The sequence below is a fragment of the Scedosporium apiospermum genome (genome assembly GCF_000732125.1).
Source record: "Scedosporium apiospermum strain IHEM 14462 chromosome Unknown SEQ_SAPIO_0091, whole genome shotgun sequence".
NCBI lineage: Eukaryota > Fungi > Ascomycota > Sordariomycetes > Microascales > Microascaceae > Scedosporium > Scedosporium apiospermum.
Window position 1 is genome coordinate 501,519 of NW_015971792.1, and position 19,110 is coordinate 520,628.

Genomic DNA, 19,110 nt, shown 5'->3' on the forward strand with positions numbered 1-19,110 from the left:
TTCCACCGGCAGTCGCCACAGCTGGTATGTCCAAGCTGAACTCGGACCAGGTGTCTTCTGGCTGGACCCTGCTACCGTCAATGAAGATGCGCTTGTCCCAACATGTCAGTGAGATCCCCTCATTCGAAACCCAAGATGCATATATTAGTGATATGAATTGTCTTGGGGATTCGCCCATTTCGGGCGGTATATTAAAGACATCGCTATATGTCGAGTATATTGCAAATGGTGAACCTGACGGAATGGTATTGAGAACCTGTTCGACTGGTGACCAAGTATAGTCTATGACCGGAGACGGGTGTTAGCTAAACTTGCGAAGACTAAGGGATCAAATTAGTTGGCGCCATCTCACCAGAATTCCCATTCCTACTGGGCTTCCAGCTCGCTTTCGTTAGAGATAGGTTCTTGTGTTGGTAATATAGGTCCAACTGTCTGGCGGTGGAGTTGTCGTAGAATTGTTGTAACACCAGGTGCGTACCTCGGTTCATCTCCAGGCTCAAGGCGGCCATTTCCCAGCCATTCGATGTCAAGTTGGCGACCTGAACAACCTCCTCTGGATCTAGGAAAGCCACCACGGCCGAGTCACCACATGCAGATGAAGGACACTGCAGAATGAAGGCGGCCAGACTGGAATTTGAAGAAACACTGAAGCCCTTGTTTCCTATCTCGCCGGTAAACCACTTTCCATCCTTGAAGATGGCGTCCTGGACGACATTATCGGCATTGATATAAAATAGGTGTATAGTCTATCGAAAAAGCCTTAGCTGACCCTCACGCCCCGTTTCCTTGAACCCTTGAAGCAAGCACCCACGAGAGAAGTTAGTGGAGGGTCTGGAGCCGGGGATAGCCGTCCACTCATGGGGAATCCGGACAAATTGGGGGAGCGTAGTTGGCCTGAGACACTGCGGCTGCGATTGAAGAGCCTGCTTTAGCAATAAACCCCAGGCCCTTGTATTCCCAATCGCTATCCGTTACCCTGACACCTTCCCAGACCTCACCGGGAGTCGGCGAGGTAGTAGAGCCGGATATGATCGGTGTCGTTTCCATCGGACCATTTGACCGTAGAAATATCCCGGCTTGTCAATGCCGGCGAAGGTGCGCCCAGCGTCGGCTGTGGTAGCGCGGGACCCTTATCTTCGTCACGCCTATGCCTGGTACCAAGAACCGTCCCGACGACGACCCCAATTACCACTACGATGGCAATGATAATGCTGCAGATGAGAACGGCACGTTTTCTCCGTTTACCAGTGTCTCCTGGCAGTGGAGTGGGAGGCGGAGGCGGTACGACTTCTAGTCCGTCGCTGATGGGCACTTCTAACCCTTGGCCGATCACCACTTCCTTCTCGTCCACGTATTGATTTGCTGGTCCATCGGCGGACTGGCGCGGTGGACACGTTTCGACCGGAGGGGACATTACCCTCCAAAACCGGAATTGGGTCCACGATTAATAAATAAATAGCATTGAAGGGGCCATCGAACTTCAAGAGTGTACGAAGTAGAAACGCGTTTGGTGTTTTTCAGGTTATTCGCGTTGGGCGTCACCCCACTGCTCGGAAATCACAAAATGCAACACTGCATGTGCTTTATGCCAAGACTGAGGTGCAGATCCTGATATATTGAGCATTTCGTAGGCCGAGGCAGCTCTAGTACTCACCAAGTGATGGAATTTGTCAAGATGTCTTTCCATTGTAGCTATTCTCTGGCCTCAACTTGTCACGTAGACCCGAGTCCGGCCTCCGTCGCCAGTAACCCTTGGCCAACCTCATTGCGTCTGGGGACACTTCGACTTCATCTCTTCCCGTCCAGCCTGCTCTGCGCGAATCCCTTCGATTCTCCTCTGAGTGTCTGTCCGCTTCTCAGGTGCTCTTGTCGGTCTCACTGCCCTGCGATCCGGCTTACTTGCGATGGCAACGACACCACTACGTCCATTTTGCATGCCTGCGAACTGCCTGCAATTCCATTCCACGCGGATCTCTTTTCGGCTTGATAATGACATCAATTGATCAATGTGCCGCTCTTTTAGACCGAAAACGCAGATGGGAGCATGCCCACACGCATATCCTGTCGTCAGCGCTGGGAAACAGACAATTGGAGTCCACCACGCTTCAAAGCAGTCGAGAGTAGGCCTCCGAGCAAAAGCCCGAATCTGCAATACATTGATCGGTCTCTCTACAGATCCATAATTCTATACCGCTTAGATGCCTCCTTCGGAACCTGGAACGCCCAACTCCCATCGGACAATAAGCTTAAATAGTGCCTCGGCGTCCTTGGCACAAGAGCTTCTCGGATCCATATCGAATAACTTTAATTCGGCATCAACTGATAAAAAGCTGGTTTCCATTTCCATTTCTCAATCCGATCCAGCGGGCCATTCTGCAGATGTTGATCTTTAAATCGCCTGAACGCCTAAAGCTCCGGAAAATGACCTGTGTGCCCATTCTTCCCGATCTTCTCGGGACAGTGTTATTTGAATGGGCAACGCATGCAAGATGCCTACCACTGCTTCATTTCTTCCGGACTGGTCAGATGAAAGCGAAGCTAGGCGACCTTCTCCCTACGAGTAGAAGAAAGGCCGGAACACGTCCCATCAATGGTACGTCCCGTCGATAAACTACGACGTGTTCATCCAGCATCCCACACCATGGGGCCATGAGGCGGCGCGGCAGTTAACATATATCTACCATAGCCAAGAAAGCCGATAAAAGGCCCGATCAAATCAGTGCGGCCACGGAAATTTTCCTAATGATCTGCCATTTCTCGTGGTCCGCGAGCCAATGACTACGATAAACCCTGCCGGAACTTTGGTAGTATTCGCATTCAGCCTAAAGCATGCTTCTGCCCACCCTCTCAAGGGTCCTTGCTCGGAATGTTACTGTGCAATAAACCAACGGGTAAGTAAGCTCACACTCCTTCTTTCCTTGTCCTTTTGACTCTGCCCAGCCACACCATCTCTTCTCCACGTTGTCTGCGCTGGACTAGCGGGCATCAGGAAGCCCTCTAGAATCTTGGCGGTCCTGGGTCTTCCCGCTCCGTGGCGTTCGCCTCCGCAGATGCTCTGCCGAGTGGATAGACGACACTCGTCTTGGCTGATATTAGTTTGAACTACCAAAAGGAAAAGTTCCTTTGGACCGTGGCATAAACACGGCAGACGGACAAAATGAAAACGACATTCGATGAACTCTATCCCCTTGTAAACGAGTGTGGCTATCATGCTAGTCTAGTCGATGGAGATTCCCAAAAGTTGTAAATTACAAACATATACCAGACCATACTGTTGGAAGTCAACCCCAGTGAGGGGGTGTGTGGTGTGGGTGAGAAGGTCCTCTCGGCCAAGTTGGCAGAAGCAACATAAACCCACTCCGAGAGTACTTCGTCTACCCTGAATAATCCTTCCTCCTCCACCCGGCAAAGTTGATCATCTTCCCAAGGGGAGAGAGTCGTATTTTCTGAACAGCCTCTCGTCTTCTCTTCTCCGCTCTTGTAAGACGCATCCGCTCCTGTAACATCAATTTATCCCCTCGCGTGGAACCCCACTCCATTGGGCTAGTCTTTCCAACTTTCTCCATGCCCTCCCTCACCACAGAGGAAAAACGAGGGGAAATGTCACTCGAGGATGAAATAACACCGAGAACCATTGACGCGGGTTCCCAATGCTGGAGTAGCAAGACGGTGTACCTCCCGTTTATGCGGGACCGTGTACCTCGTAGCATCGAATAGCGAGCAGCCCTTTCCGCATGAAATAGCCGGCTACAAAGCTTCAATGTTTCCTCCCCATCTATACAAGGCGGACACAACATGGATACCACACATTGGGCAGGTGTTACCCCAAAAAGGAGGGAGCCCCAGGGTAATCCCCATCATGTCTTGTGTGTGCGTGTGTGTGTGCGTGGGTGCATATGCGTACGATTGCCACAGCTGGATGAACCTCAGTTTAACAAATGTATATATGCAACCTCGCCTTTTATATTTAACCAAAGCAGGTCCCCCCTCGCGCTCGTTTCGCTCGCGAGGTGTAAGATGGGGCTCGGGTCTTTTTCCCGCGAGTATCTCTCCCTTGTCTTTCTTCTCACTTTCTCGCCGTCTCGTTGTTCTTTTACTCCTCTCTTCCCTCTCACACACTGTCGCCTCCTCTTCCTCTCCCACTTTCTTCCCGCCTCATAGCTTGCTCCGGTTTGGGATCTAGGGATTTTTCTCCCTTGAATCGCCTTCTTCTTAATCAATTGAAAGCCCACGTAGCTCGGTCTCCAGCAAACACATCACCATGGCCGGCGGAGGCACTGACGGCGTCGCCTTCTACGATGCCGCGCTCGGGCGTCGTCAAAAGCTCATGGGAGCTTCCGGTGCTCGCGCTCTGTGGAAAAACTTCAAGGTTTTCCGCATTGCCGCATTCGCGTGTATCGGAGGTGTTCTTTATGGCTATAACCAGGGAATGTTCGCTAGTGTCCTCTCAATGAATTCGTTTAAGTCGCGTAAGTACAAACAAAGGGGTATATTTTTTTCTGAATGGAGCGTCTTGAATCTGACTTGACGGTTTCTTCTAGACATGGGAGAATATGATCCACTTGATGACAGCGCCGATCAGACCAAGAAGGGCTGGCTTACTGCCATTCTCGAGCTTGGTGCCTGGATTGGCACTCTTCTTTCTGGTTTCATCGCCGAGGTCCTATCGCGTAAATACGGTATTATCGTCGCTTGCTGTGTCTTCCTCATCGGCGTTATTGTTCAAGCTGTAAGGGCCAAACGAAACTCAATTATACCCAATTCCCGATTCAGCATTTCGTGCGTCAGCGACTAACACGCGGAACAAATAGTGCGCCATCCAAGCCGGTCCTAGTGCTATTCTCGGCGGTCGATTCGTTACCGGTATGGGTGTCGGTTCCTTGGCCATGATCGTCCCCATCTACAACTCCGAAGTCGCCCCTCCCGAAGTCCGCGGTGCCCTCGTCGCTACGCAGCAACTTGCCATTACGTTCGGTATCATGGTCTCCTTCTGGATCGGCTACGGAACCAACTTCATCGGCGGAACTGCGCTCGGCGAGCAGAGCGACGCGGCATGGCTCGTCCCCATCTGCGTCCAGATTGTGCCGTGCCTGATCCTCCTCTTCGGCATGGCTTTCATGCCCTTCTCGCCGCGTTGGCTCGTCCACCACCACCGCGAGGACGAGGCCAGGACCATTCTGGCTAACCTGCGAGACTTGCCCGAGGACCACGAACTTGTGGAGCTCGAGTTCCTCGAAATCAAAGCCCAGTCTCTGTTCGAGAAGAGGACCGTTGCGGAGAACTTCCCGCAGTTGAGAGAGGAGACGGCATGGAACACTTTCAAGCTGCAGTTCGTGGCTATTAAATCCTTGTTCCAGAGCAGGGCCATGTTCAAGCGTGTCATTGTCGCTACGGTGACTATGTTCTTCCAGCAGTGGACTGGTATCAACGCGTAAGCCCCATCACATGGCCTGGTGTTTCCGGGGCCTCATAACTAACTTTCAAATAGTGTCTTGTACTATGCCCCAATTATCTTCGGTCAGCTTGGCCTCGACAGCACTGAGACTTCGCTTCTCGCAACTGGTGTCGTCGGCGTCGTCATGTTCCTCTTCACCATCCCCGCTGTCCTCTGGATTGTGAGTTTTATCCGCGAATAACGACGAAAAGGTAGAGCACCAGCTAACGTAGATTGCCCCAGGACCGCGCCGGACGTAAACCCGTTCTCACGATCGGCGCTCTAGGCATGGCGTAAGTTGGCCGATCCAGTCCAAAACTGTAGGGCAAAGCTAACCGACACCCCTCTCAGTGCCTGTCACTTCATCATTGCCGTTATCTTTGCCAAAAACTCATCCAAGTGGCAAGAGGAGCCCGCGGCCGGTTGGGCTGCGGTGGCCATGGTTTGGCTCTTCGTCATCCACTTCGGTTATTCCTGGGGACCTTGTGCTTGGATTTTAGTAAGTTTTCCTCAGTGTTAGTAGGAACAGCTCAAGTTACACGAATTTAACGAAGATTTCAAACAGATTGCAGAAATCTGGCCCCTCAGCTCTCGCCCTTATGGTGTCTCTCTCGGCGCCTCATCCAACTGGATGAACAACTTCATCGTCGGACAGGTCACCCCTGATATGCTCCAAAAAATTACGTACGGCACCTACATCCTTTTCGGTTGCCTCACGACGCTCGGTGCCGCATTTATCTGGTTCCTCGTCCCCGAGACCAAGCGTTTGACTCTAGAAGAGATGGACATTATCTTCGGATCGGAGGGCACTGCCCAGGCCGACTTTGAGCGCATGGAGGAAATTAATGCCGAGATTGGCCTTACCGCCATCCTGCAGAATCAGTTCGCCGGAGGTAACGGGAGTGGATCTGAGGCGGAGAAGAAGAGCAAGGGGGAGCACGCGGAGAACACAGTTTAAGCTGCCAGGAAAGGAGGGAAGAGTTCTAATACCCATGAGATAGAAGAAGGCCATGGAAGGAAGTATGTTGTAGCTAAGGGTTCGTGAGAGTGTGAGTGTGTTTCATATGTTTGTATGAAGATTGCTGCTGAATGATGTTATACCACATGATTGATCGAAGCGCACTTCCGGCAGTGTGAAGTCTGAGCCAGGCCGGCTACTGTGGTCTAGACGGTGAACTTCCTCGCGAGCAGAGAAGGATGCCGCACAGCATCCCAGGGGCACAATAGACCTCAGGACCTTAAGCGTGTTGTTGCGGCAGCATATGTACGATGGTGAATCGGTAACGGCTGGTCGAAGCAGGAGGTATTAGTGGAAAGGTCTAGCCTCTGGTTCGAGGCCAGGGGCAAAAAGTATCCGCTTCCCGCTTGTGGACGACGTTCCAGTCAAGTTTGCAGAATCGTCGAGCAGGAAGGGCAGATAGGTGAGGCTAAATGCGGAGAAGGGGGCAGGTGATGGGCAGTGACATGCAAATAATACATTCACTTTGTTTCTTCCATGCACCCGTCTTGCTGGCACATGCACTACACAAGCGGCACGGCGCAAGAGCGACTGGGGTGACGGCGTGACGGCGCGGGATGGTGTGCAACACATTTCTGTCAAAGCAGAGACCGAACTACTTCCGAAGCACACCGGCCGGACATACTTGAGCAAGAATGGGGAGCAGATGGACACATGCGCTCTCACTTATGTCGTGATGGACGACGCGTTCCAATGGGGAGTTCTGCTTACGCCTTCTCGCCTGGGAAGTAGCGAAGAGGTCCAGATTCTTCTACTACCTGTGTACACTCGGGAGAAATAAGTGTACCCCTGCATCGCAAGTCGTCGGGAACTGACCATGGGTCCAGCGAAACGTATTAGTCGTGGACTTTTCGTAAGCCCAGCCGCCCCTGCCCTTGGAAATTTCGAGATTGCAGAATAGTAATCAACACACCCTGAACTAATCCAAATCTACAAGTAACTAACCCCACCGAGACAAGACCGAGTGGTTCGTGCTTGCCAACAACTTCGACAAGCACACTTCGCGAGCTTGGGGGTGTGAAGGACGCAGCTGGATGCTTCCTTCCCTCCTCCCCTTTGGCCAGAATGAGGGGTATGACACTATGAAGGACAGAGACAGGGCGTGGGAGGGGCGGTTTCGGCCTTGTGCAAAGTCAAGCTATAAATGACATCATTGGCACTTGGGTCTAGGTCCGGCCAATCATGAGTTCTCCGCAGCACGCAATTGATAGTGACATCCCTTTTGGGGATTGACGATCCTGGTACTCGGCTTTGCATTCGCATTTCTGGGGGAATATTGAATGGTTCGCGTGGAGGGTCGACGAAGTGGATGGATGGATCAAATGCGATATGGGATGGGGTCACAACAGTGGGCGGCTTGATTTTCAGCGTCGTTCAGCGTTGGAGTAATCGCTTATGATGAGGCGGGATTGATTTACGATGCGCCGCGTCTTGAATGCGAATGATAGTAGCAATAGAAGTTTCAAGGTAGAACTAATTGACCAAGTCTACCTTTTCAATTGCCAGACAGAAAATTGAGGTCATATCAAGCTGATTATAAACTATGACGCTTTTCTGAGCGGGCTGGAACATTTGAATTGAGAGCCGAGAATGAGCTACCGGAATAGTAATCGAATTGAGTTCTGGGTACTATCTACTTCGCTCCAGACTCGAAGCTCTGGTAAGGCCACCCGGGACATCCCCATCCGACGCGTACCTTCCCAAAGAGAGGACCTGAGCATCTCCTCTTGTACGAAGTAAGTGGCGTGATGGATTCTCTAGAAGCCATTCCTCAAAGGCAGTGCCGTTCTCGGCCAACCATCGCAAGAGGGATGATCGGAAAAAAGTTGCAGCCAAGAAGAACAGTTTTACGTTTTACATGACAAAAGGTATCTCTAAAAGAGGAATTCACAGGAATGTGAAGTATCACGTCAATTGATACCTCATGGAGAGGCGCATGCCGTACTCGAGTTGTGTACTGCAAGCAATCCTATACCTCATCTGGCACCTTACTTCGTATGCTCCGCATGTCTCGACCCCAGTCGAGGTACACAATACTTCGACACGAACCCCTCCCTTCCGTTTCGAGTCTTTTTCTACCCCTCCCGACGGCTTTTGTTCGCGATACTCCGCGGGGTCGGAAAGCTCCATGGACGCGAGTGAGAGTTGAGTGGGAACGACACGGAAGGAACGAGGGAATGAATTGGTATTATTTAGAGCCCATCTCAACCAGGCTCTCATATTTGAATTTGGAGAGGCAAACACGAGGCCGTCAAAATAATCAGAAAACCATTCCCCAAATTATCGACTGAGAAATCTAAGCTACCAAGGTAGGGCGGCGACATGCAGCTACCCTCCATCAGAAATTAGAGTGTGGCACAATAAGGACCCATTCTTGCGACGAAACCTCACTAGCTCGGCGACCAGAACGCGGGATTTCAAAGCTCAATTGTTCTATGGGAGAAGTCGTGCTTCGTCGCCTGCTCGGCTGGGTATCCTGATCGCACAATTTCTTTCCCCCCCGCCGCCAAGCTGCTCGGGGTTTAACTTGCCCCTCCTCTTGATAGTGATGCGAGTCGCTGCGCCCACGCCCCTCCTCTTTTCTGATGGAGGGAAATCTCTCATGTTGCTGGGAGAGAAAGGGACACGAGAGCGTGAGGGAAGGGGAGTGGAATTGATTGATCCAACTGTTAATTCGTGCCATCCAGGGACCTTATTTGTAAACCCCGAAACAAGCCAATCTTGCCCGTTCAGAACTGAGGCAATACATATATGACTGCCCCTCCCGCACCTCTTCGTCCTGGTTCCCTCTCTTTTTCCTTCCTCATATCATTCATACCCACCGTGATCCCACTGTCCCTGTCCTTGATCCTCCCAAGTCCTTGATCCAATCTCAACTCAAACCTACGAATCTTCAACAATATCACACAATGGCCGAACAACGCGCTGAGCCGTAAGTTGCCCCTGCATCTTAGATCACGGAGCTTGCGCAAGCCCCCACGAACCACCCAGTGCCTCATGCATGAGGGGGGTTTGAAAATTGGAAAAGTCAAAGCTAATGCGCAAGCCGCTTTCTCAGTCTCCGCCTGGGCAGCATCGCCCCCAACTTCAAGGCCGAAACCTCCGCCGGTCCTATCGACTTCCACGAGTTCGTCGGTGACAACTGGGTCGTCTTCTTCTCCCACCCCGAGGACTACACCCCCGTCTGTACCACCGAGCTCGGCGCCTTCGCCAAGCTCGAGCCCGAGTTCACCAAGCGCGGCGTCAAGCTCATCGGTCTCTCGGCCAACACCGTAGACAGCCACAACGGCTGGATCAAGGACATTGCTGAGGTCACCGGCGGCAACGTCAAGTTCCCCATCATTGGTGACAAGGAGCGCAAGATTGCCTACCTCTATGACATGTAAGTTTAAACCTCTACTCCTTGGAATTTGCCAGGTACATTGGGTGTCAGACGGGCGGGAGGGGAACGAGTGGTTTTCACTCGTAGTACCTCGAGTGAGGTGAGAGCCGAGCTCCGTTTCAAACCAGACCTACATTTTGTCGCGTCATCGGTTGGCCTACGAGTCGTCAAGCCCTTGGAGTAGTTTCAAAGCAAGGCTAGACTAGAGGACCCCGACTTTTGCGCCGGGCCTGAAAATCCTCGAGACCTCAGATCATAAGTGAATGAACGAAACGATTCTAACCCCCTTTCACAGGCTTGACCACCAGGACACCACCAACGTCGACTCCAAGGGCATTGCGTTCACCATCCGATCCGTCTTCGTCATCGACCCCAAGAAGGTCATCCGAACCATCCTGGCCTACCCCGCCTCCACCGGTCGTAACGCCGCCGAGGTCCTCCGTATTGTCGACTCCCTCCAGACCGGTGATAAGTACAAGGTTACTACCCCAATCAACTGGGTTCCCGGTGATGACGTCATCGTTCACCCCTCGGTCTCCAACGAGCAGGCCAAGGAGCTCTTCCCCGACTTCCGCATCGTCAAGCCTTACCTCCGATTCACTCCTCTGGCTAAGGATAAGGTCACTGGCCAGCAGTAAACGGTTTCAATCCGTGCTGGTGTGAGGGGGTAAGGAGTTAGGTGAAGAACACAGGTATCCAAGGGTATAATAGCATAAAGGTTTCTTGTGAAATGAAGGACGGGAAAATGATGGGAGCTTTTTGATATCACAGGTCTCGGGTAATGATCCAGAGCCACACATGAATGAAAGAAATGAATGACCAAACACATGACAGCAAAGAGTTGGCAATTGTGAACGCGCAAGAGAGATCTCGTTTGCCGCCGAAAAGGATAACCACCCTAGCGCCTAGGCCATTCTTTTCGCAGATCCTCATCGCCCCAGATTGACCCTTTGCACATCCCACTCGTAGATGACGATGACCCTAGGATCGCTGGCCTCGTTTTCGTACAGGCATTCGAATTTTTGCCTTGGAACTTCTGATACGCTCCGAAGTAGGCGGTGACATGTCCACGAGACATGCACTTGGGACTGCCTTCCCGAAGCTAGTTTCATCGAGGAATGATCAGTAGGAGGACCCTGCATTTCCGGGCGTGGTGTCCACATTGCAGCCACGTGTGGATATTAACGGTGTCGCGTGGCGATCCTCGGTTCCCCTTCCATTGACCGTCTTACACGAGCTCGCAGTGGGTAACTCAAATGACCAAGGCAGGCTGGTCTGGCAAGACTGAGAAATGATGAATCAAGAATCTACAAGGACTTGGCCTGGCCAGGCCCTGCACCCACGCTGCTGGGTTCAGCAAAGGCGGGATTCTGACTTCTCACAATATTGATCTAGAGCTAGACTGGCAAGGTGAACGAGCCGTCTTTTCCACAGATCCGCCATTCGTGCTTTGCGAGGCCTACAGGTAGTTTAATCAATCCAGCATACCTGAGGAGTCACATCCGCGGCGCTCATTGCTCCCTCAGCTTAGATTACTTTGGAGTTGTGACGAAGTGACGGAGATTGGCTTGCAATTTAGGATCGAAGGTACTTCCTAACAGGAGAAGCTCCTTGGATGAGTGGGACGAGGGAGTGTACGAAGTACTTTGCAGACTGCGATCTGGTGCGACCCCGGAACTCGAAACCCGCCATCTCCCAATACCACCTCTCAGTTGAAACAAAGAGCTTTAGACGTTTAATTCGTTTCTGTTATAGGCGGGCCCTGTTCGCGGCAGGGATGGACCTGGCAGCAAAGGTGTTACTGCGTGGTTTACCGATGGGAAGCCGGGGGTAGCGCACGGGGATTCCTTGGAAGTTGTGGGAAGTTGTTGCGAGACAGAATCCAGATCGGTGGGTGGGGTTTGTTTCCTCGCTTGAGTTGTGCGTTCGTGCACTTCATTTTTGGGGCAAAGGCTCGATCCGTTGAAGCGATATTCCGTTAGCATGATTCTTGGATCACGGGAAGTGGAAGAAGACCCATGCGGGTGGCGTTCCCAAAACCCTTTTCTGGGTCAGATTCAGCCGTTTTTCAGGGTCAGCTTGGATTATTGGACGGGAATGGGGGTTTAATCCGCCTCCTTCGTACTCATACTAATATTCCGTATTACTACTATTGCTTTGTCCACTCTTTCTTCGTATGGAGCATCTGGAACTTCGCCATCTCCACCTAACTGAAGAGCCAAATTACTATTTACATGGTCCAGCTATAATAAACCTCATCCTTCGCAACAGCTGGGTTGCATCTCAACCTTCGGTTATCAAATGGAAACTCGAAGCAGCGAGGTGCAGGAGATATTGAAATGTTGAGGGCATCAAGTCGGTCGGTGATGGATGCAACGGGTTAGTGCTATCCGTGGAGGATGACTGGACTCAGTGGCCTGCACCTTCTCATATCTGTCATCCAGGCAGCCCCTTCCCCCTTTCGGCGTGGCCTCGTCTTCTCTTTCCCTATTCTTCCTCCTCCGAAATGGCGGTTCTGCACTAGCCTCGAGGGTGCAGACACTAGAACAGAAGGAGCCAGCATAAGGCAGAACTCTTGAAATAACCCCGTTCCTGCATGTGATTATTCAGGCACGAGAGAGACACACGCCCCCGCGAAGAAGAGTGAACCAACATCAGGCTACGAAGTAAATTGTGGTTTTGGTGCTGATGATTCTGAGTGAATGTTTGTACATGTTGCAAATCCTTTGCTTAACAGAATCGGCATGCTGACTGGGTCGTACGTTTGCTGTGACTGATCATCACGGTGGCTATGAGGAAGGGGATGGATGAGCAATGCAGTGCCGTCGCACAGTCTCACGGGTTAAGTCAATTCATTTTCTGACTTGCCTGGCTGGCTTCAAGTGCGAAGTAATACGCCCGCTCTGCCTCTAGCGCTGATCATCGTGGCCAGGTTATCCTCCCTTCTTTCGCCTCTCGGTCCCCTCCCGTGCTCGTTTCAACGCTTCCCCACAGTCACCCTCAAACCATCGACTATCTATTATTACCCAATCTCCGAGCCTCGATCGAGCAATGGAATTCCCTTCCCGGAAGCGGCATCTTTCAGGCTGGAATGGCTGGAATGAAAACTGATGGTTTTCCCGACGACCTTTTAGCACCTACCAGACACAGCGACACGGGTTGAGCCTCTGCCGCGGTCTTCTTACACAGCCCGCCTGCTCGGGTAAGGATCGGGCTCTTTGCTCTCTGGTCGGCGAATATCCACGGACTGGCTGGCCTGTTGAGAACCCGTCTGCAAATCGTCTGATGAGGGAAGCAGAAACAAAAAGTAAGGAAGAGAGAGACCGAATGGTGCCCTACCTGGCTCTCAGACGTACCTGATCCGCCTCAACACCATGATAGTGTCCGTGCGTCCTCCATAAGGTCGCAGGAGTTGGCGGCCGGATGCTTCGAATGTGCATACTTCTGTGTACAGAAATCAGACACCACAGTGCACTACTCAGTCAAGTACTCCGTTGAATCAACACACGAGAGCATCTGCGCTATTCAAGCTGCCGTGACTAATAGCGCACTTCCCTCTAGCTAGCTTCGGCCACAACCATGGCAGGCTCCGAGCCTAGTGGTGGATAAGGCACGCGAAAGAAACAGGTCGTCGTCGTCCTGGACGGAGGTTCAATGGTTCATGCAGCCACCTGCATCAAGACCGAGGCTGGCCTGAGCAAGCTCTTCCAATGTATCAATTGGTACCTTGAAGAAACGAGATTGAGCCCACGCACGAGGAGAAATTTTGGGTCTATTGAGAACTCCGAGCAGGCACAAGAAGACGGGGAAAAGGGGAGTCCATTTATCCCTTCACTGAAATTGCTATAAGAGCAAATGTTGAAATGTACAAGAAAAAGGATGGTGCGATCCTGAGAGACACTGCTACTATACACTACATCCTCAAGTTTCAACTGTGAGGTACAAAGCACACTGCTACGCCGTGGACACGAGTGTACAAGTACTGCCACGCAGGTCGGCGTTATGGTTTGAGGGGCTTTTCATCAGACTAGGATCAATTGATCACTTTGTTGACTTGGTGTGAGCTGGAAGTCTTCTAGAAATCAGGCTTGATGGAAAGAGGTTACAAGTACGCCGCTTTGTGTCTGGTCCAAACCCTCGTCCGTTTCTTCCGTTCTAGCGTTGTTTGGGGACCCCATTTTGTTCCATTCCCTTCCCGATGAATGCCGTCTTGGTAAACTACAAAGTAATAATCTGCTCTCCTCCCTGCTCCTTTTGCGCTGGTCCTCTCCCCCGGTCCATGTTGGCGCCGAGATCACCATCCGCCTCGTAAACTAATGTACTGGTAGGATTAGCTGTAGGAATCGGGCCTGGTCATCATCGTCAGCCTCTCTTTCCGCCAGCCAGGTTTTTACTCTCCCCACTTTCCCACGTATTTCACGTACTTCGTACTACTTCGTGGTGGCTAGGCCCGTTTTGACACTGATGTGAAAACTGGCCACCCCTGACTCTTTGGTCGATTGGACACGGGACGGACGACTTGGCCTCCCCACTTACATGGCCAGGCCATGGTCTGGACGCGTCGTAGCAGTATCAGTATGATTCAAATGTATCCTTCCTCCCTGTTAACCTGGTACTTTACAGGTAGGATATGGATTTGAAGACCTCAAGTCCGCGTCCTGCTCTCCATCCAGTTCATTCTATCATCCCCTTAAACTCTGGCACCCTGCCCTACACGCTTCGTATAAACCCAAACATACTTGTAGCGTACGCACCCCACATGCACTGGTCCATCCTCGTCCTTCTATCCCACCTCCTCTCTCCCTACCGGTATCTCAGTTTTATTTTAGTCCCGGCTCTCCCGTCTCTGTCTCTCCCCCATCAAAGCTCCTCCATCTCTGGCCGCCTGCCTTTTCTCTCGGCTCTCTAAGACGCCTTGTTAGGACTATCGGCCCCCGGACACAGAACGAAGCAGTTTCCGGGATAAACGGTAAGGAAACCCAGCAAACCGGTTCAATTTGACCAGTCAATCGCAAATCGGAGAGGGGCCCTGACCTGACCTCACAGGGTTAGCAGTGTCCTGCAGAAAGGTTGCTTTCCGAGCTGTGCGTGGCCAGCTGGGGAACGAACGAAACTCGGCTAGTCATTTTACACATCTGGTTGTTATTTAGTATTGGCATCTATGGATTGACCGGCCGCCGTCTTAGAGGGAGGGGCACCAGCTACAAAAAAGCCGGTTTGGCTAAGGTCGTTTTTACGAGAAAGAGGAGGGGAACGAAGACTCGAGTGATCGAACTTTCACGGCACATAGGCAGCAGACCGCTGCGCTGGCCAACGACGACGACAAAGTAACTGTGCTTGACTCCCCAAGTCGACATCATCCGAACCGGCTCTCCGCTAGTGTCTGCCTAGTGCCTGCCAGCCTCAATCACAGAGCACGAGGCACTACGAGGTACAGCGCACGCCGGCGCTCTGGAACCAGCCAAAATTTGGTGCTCAGCGCTAACTTTCCACCGCCACCATGTCCACGCCCTCGGGCACTGCAGGGCCTGGATCTCTCCCACTCCCTCATGCTCAGGGCAGCGGCGCCCAGACTCCCACATTGGGACACTCACACACACCACTCGTGACCCCAGTAACAGAAAGCAGCGGCCCCTCCTATTTTTCCGATTCCGAAACTGACGATCGCTCCAACAATGCATCTGCCCCCTCTGCATCTGTCTCTAAATCACCTTCCGACATCCTCTCCGGCGTTTATCGAGGCATCAGAAAACTCGCTCCCAGCAGCAGCAGCAATCGCGAAGATTCGCCGGGCGTTCGCCGGCAACCTTCCTTTTTAAACCGCACCGCTTTTTCGTCCGGCCCCTTTTCCTCCTCCATCAATTCTGCCACGTTACCGCCCACCTCGTCCGTCCCTCCTTCCTCGTCGTCTTCCAGAATCCGCCGCCCCGCACAACATGGTCGCAGCCTGAGCTTGCAGGATAGCCTTGCCAAGCCTCTTCCGCCTGAACCACCGCCCGACGATTCAGTCGACTCCACCGACGAATCTCTGCTTACCCCGGTCCCGCCTCATACAGCGCCCATACGAGCCCCTCTCGACGCCATCATCGACATCGAACCCCCCGACGACGACCGCGACGTCACCACCCCCTTCCCTTCTTTTTCCGCCATGGACAGCCGCACGAGCACAATGGACTCGAGCGTTTCTGCCGGTGCCGCCGCCGCCATGTACGGTGCCAGCGCCGGCCAGGAAGGGTACGACCTAACGAGCAGCCAGAGCAGCCTAGCGTCGATCGGTGGAAATTCGAGACAGGACGGTGCAGGAGGCCCTGCCGATTCCAAGGACAACTTGACACCCAGGAGCAACGGCCCCTTGTCTGCTGGACCTTCACCATCCGTAAATCAACAACAACCTCGTACCCCCGCTACTGGTAGCTTGCCACCCCCCTCAGCGTCCTCGGCACACCTCTCCGGCCTCATGTGCAACGTGCACCGCACTACCGGTCGCGAACCCCATGCGCTCGTTGGAGCGACGACGACGATCCTGGGCGATAAGCTCTACGTGTTTGGCGGACGGATATTGTCCAGGAGCCGCCCCGCCCCCTTAACGTCGGATCTGTACGAGCTGGACCTCATTCGACGTCACTGGACGAAACTCGAAACCACCGGAGACATTCCACCACCTAGATATTTTCATTCCATGTGCGCCTTGGGAGATACAAAACTTGTCTGTTACGGGGGCATGTCGCCCGCTACGAACCCGTCGAGTCCCTCCGTCAACGACCAGCAACCCGAGATGACAGTCATGTCGGATATTTACATTTATGATGTGGCCACACGCAAATGGGTCGCCATCGATACGCCTGATGCTCCCGAAGGTAGATATGCTCACTGCGCGTGCATCTTGCCATCGTCGGCCATCTTCTCGTCCAGCAAAGCGCCGCTCTCGGCTCTTCACCACAACCCTTCCAGCGGCAATCCTAACGAGGGCAGGCTGGGTGTGTCCATTGACGGCACGGGTGGAGCCGAGATGATTGTTGTGGGTGGACAGGATGCTGCCAACCATTACATTGAGCAGATTAGCGTCTTCAACCTGCGTAGTCTCAAGTGGACCTCGACTCAGCCCCTCGGCAAGAGCTGCGGCGCGTATAGGAGCGTCGTCGCGCCTTTGCTACCTTCCGTCACGGCCAAAATCGGGAGAGCACAGTCAAGTGGACCCCAACGGCAGGAAGGCGGTATCAGCCAAGAGTCGAGGGAGCCCGGCTCGTCGATGCTCATCTACTCGAACTACAACTTCCTAGACGTCAAGCTAGAGCTCCAGATCCGCGCACCCGACGGCACCCTCTCCGAGAAGGCCATGGCTAGTGCCTACTCACCTCCTGGCCTACGATTCCCCAACGGTGGGGTCATCGACACCCACTTCGTCGTTAGCGGCACGTACCTCACCTCGAGCAAGCAGGAATACGCACTGTGGGCCCTCGACTTGCGAACGCTGACGTGGTCGCGCATCGATGCCGGCGGCTCGGTGTTTAGCCAAGGCAGCTGGAACCGAGGCGTGCTTTGGAGCAGGCGCAACACGTTCGTCATCCTAGGAAACCGGAAGCGAAGCCTCGTCGATGACTACAACCACCGGCGAATTAACTTTTCGAACGTGTGCATGGTGGAGTTGGAGGCGTTTGGGTTTTACGATAACCCCAGGAAGACGTCGCCCCTTTCTGGGTTCGTTTCGGCTAGCAGCCCCTATGCGGGGCCGGGCCTCAGCGTCGCGCGCAAAGCCGGTTCCACGGCAGGAGGACGGTCGCATTCGCGGGCCTCGGAGGAGTTGGGCGAGAAGGCGCTCGCTATGCGCGAGCTTGCGGACATGGATATATTGTGCATCACAGGCGAGCGCATACCCGTGAATTCTAGAATCGTTGCGCGCCGATGGGGTCCGTATTTCGTGCAGCTCCTTCGGGAGGGAACCGCCACGCAGGATGGAAGCGACGCCGTAACTCTTCGGTCGGGCATGGCGAATCCCATCAGGAGCTCGAGCATGACGGCCGTCAGTTCCGAACGTAATACGGTCGGCAGCACCCTGTCCATGGCCAGCACGCTAGTCTCAGCCACGTCATCCGGCAAGCCGCCGAGCACGGCGGCGACGAGCCTTTCGGGCGGCGTCTTGTCCCCCGGCACCGTCGACCCCGTTACGATGGCGACGATTAACACGGCGCCTACTCCACGGACGCTACCTCCCAACTCGCGCCCCAGGTGCCTCTACCTTCCCCACACCTACCTCACCGTGCAAGCTCTCCTTCACTTCCTCTACACCTCTTCCCTAGCACCGCTGTCCTCTCCGCTCTGCACCCCTCAGATCCTCTGTTCCCTCCTCCAGATTGCCCGCCCTTACCGCATCGACGGACTCTTAGAAGCCGTCGTCGAGAGGCTCCACGCCCTCCTTGACTCCCGTAACGCCGCCGCCGTATTCAACGCCACCGCCATGGCGGCAGGCGGCGGCCGCGGCATCGACGGCTCCCTCAACCCCAACTTCTTCGTCCCGTCGGCCGACACCAACACTCTCGTCTCCCCGACCGCCGCGTCCGAAATATCACAACCGGGCCAGAACGGCGGCAGCTTCTCGAGCGCGAGCGACGTCGGGGGCCAGAACCAGAACCTCGCCTCGCGCGCTGCTGGGTTGCGCATCAACACCGCCGTACCCAGCGGCAGCAGTGGTCGTCCCGCCAGCGAGGACATGAGCGCCGCCACCAGCGTCTCCGGGTCCGAGTGGTCGTCGGAGATTGGCGAGTCGGAACGCGGGGCGGGTAGCGCCGCGGGGCCCAAGGAGATTTGGAGCGGCGAGCTGAGCTCCGTTATTGGGTTGCAGAAGAGGGGCTTGAGGGGTCTGATGGAAGGGAGGAGGATGAGGGAACGGACGGGGACGAATGCGAGTGTTATGAGTCAGGGCTATGGGGCCGGTGGGCAGAGCCAGGCGAGAGTTGGCCTTGGGATTGCTGGGTCTTGAGAGGGTGGTCGGTTATGTTCTCTATTTTGTTGGTGTGGCCTGATTGATATATATTCAAATCTTGGGATAGGGAATCGCAAAAAGAGAAAGGGAATATATGACGAGAGCTTTTTTTTTCAGTTACTGTCGTCTGGAATGGGATGGGACGGAATAACGACGTCTGATGTAGCTTTGCCTTTTCTTCTTCAACTCCCTGTTTATTTTATTCTTTTTCAATTCACCTTGTCTTCTTCCTTTTTTTTTTTTTTTTTTTTTTTTTTTTCATCCCTTTTTCGCTTTAAACTTCGGGTGGAATATAT

At 53.4% G+C, this 19,110-nt stretch overlaps 2 protein-coding genes and 2 pseudogenes across 2 annotated transcripts; 3 read left to right on the forward strand and 1 right to left on the reverse strand.

Annotated features, from left to right (window-relative positions):
- Positions 1–994: 994 nt before the first annotated feature.
- Positions 995–1,414, reverse strand: SAPIO_CDS4351 (annotated as a pseudogene; the record flags this gene model as incomplete).
- A 2,847-nt stretch (positions 1,415–4,261) lies between these two features.
- Positions 4,262–6,392, forward strand: SAPIO_CDS4352 (Uncharacterized protein; the record flags this gene model as incomplete). The annotated part of the gene is made up of 7 exons (XM_016786922.1): positions 4,262–4,469; positions 4,542–4,729; positions 4,812–5,431; positions 5,489–5,615; positions 5,678–5,727; positions 5,786–5,933; positions 6,000–6,392. 7 exons carry the CDS (start codon positions 4,262–4,264, stop codon positions 6,390–6,392), a joined length of 1,734 nt encoding a protein of 577 aa, XP_016643524.1.
- Positions 6,393–9,361: 2,969 nt separating this feature from the next.
- On the forward strand, positions 9,362–10,472 carry SAPIO_CDS4353 (Glutathione peroxidase; the record flags this gene model as incomplete). The annotated part of the gene is made up of 3 exons (XM_016786923.1): positions 9,362–9,384; positions 9,511–9,834; positions 10,130–10,472. 3 exons carry the CDS (start codon positions 9,362–9,364, stop codon positions 10,470–10,472), a joined length of 690 nt encoding a protein of 229 aa, XP_016643525.1.
- Positions 10,473–15,334: 4,862 nt separating this feature from the next.
- On the forward strand, positions 15,335–18,811 carry SAPIO_CDS4354 (annotated as a pseudogene; the record flags this gene model as incomplete).
- Positions 18,812–19,110: the final 299 nt, after the last annotated feature.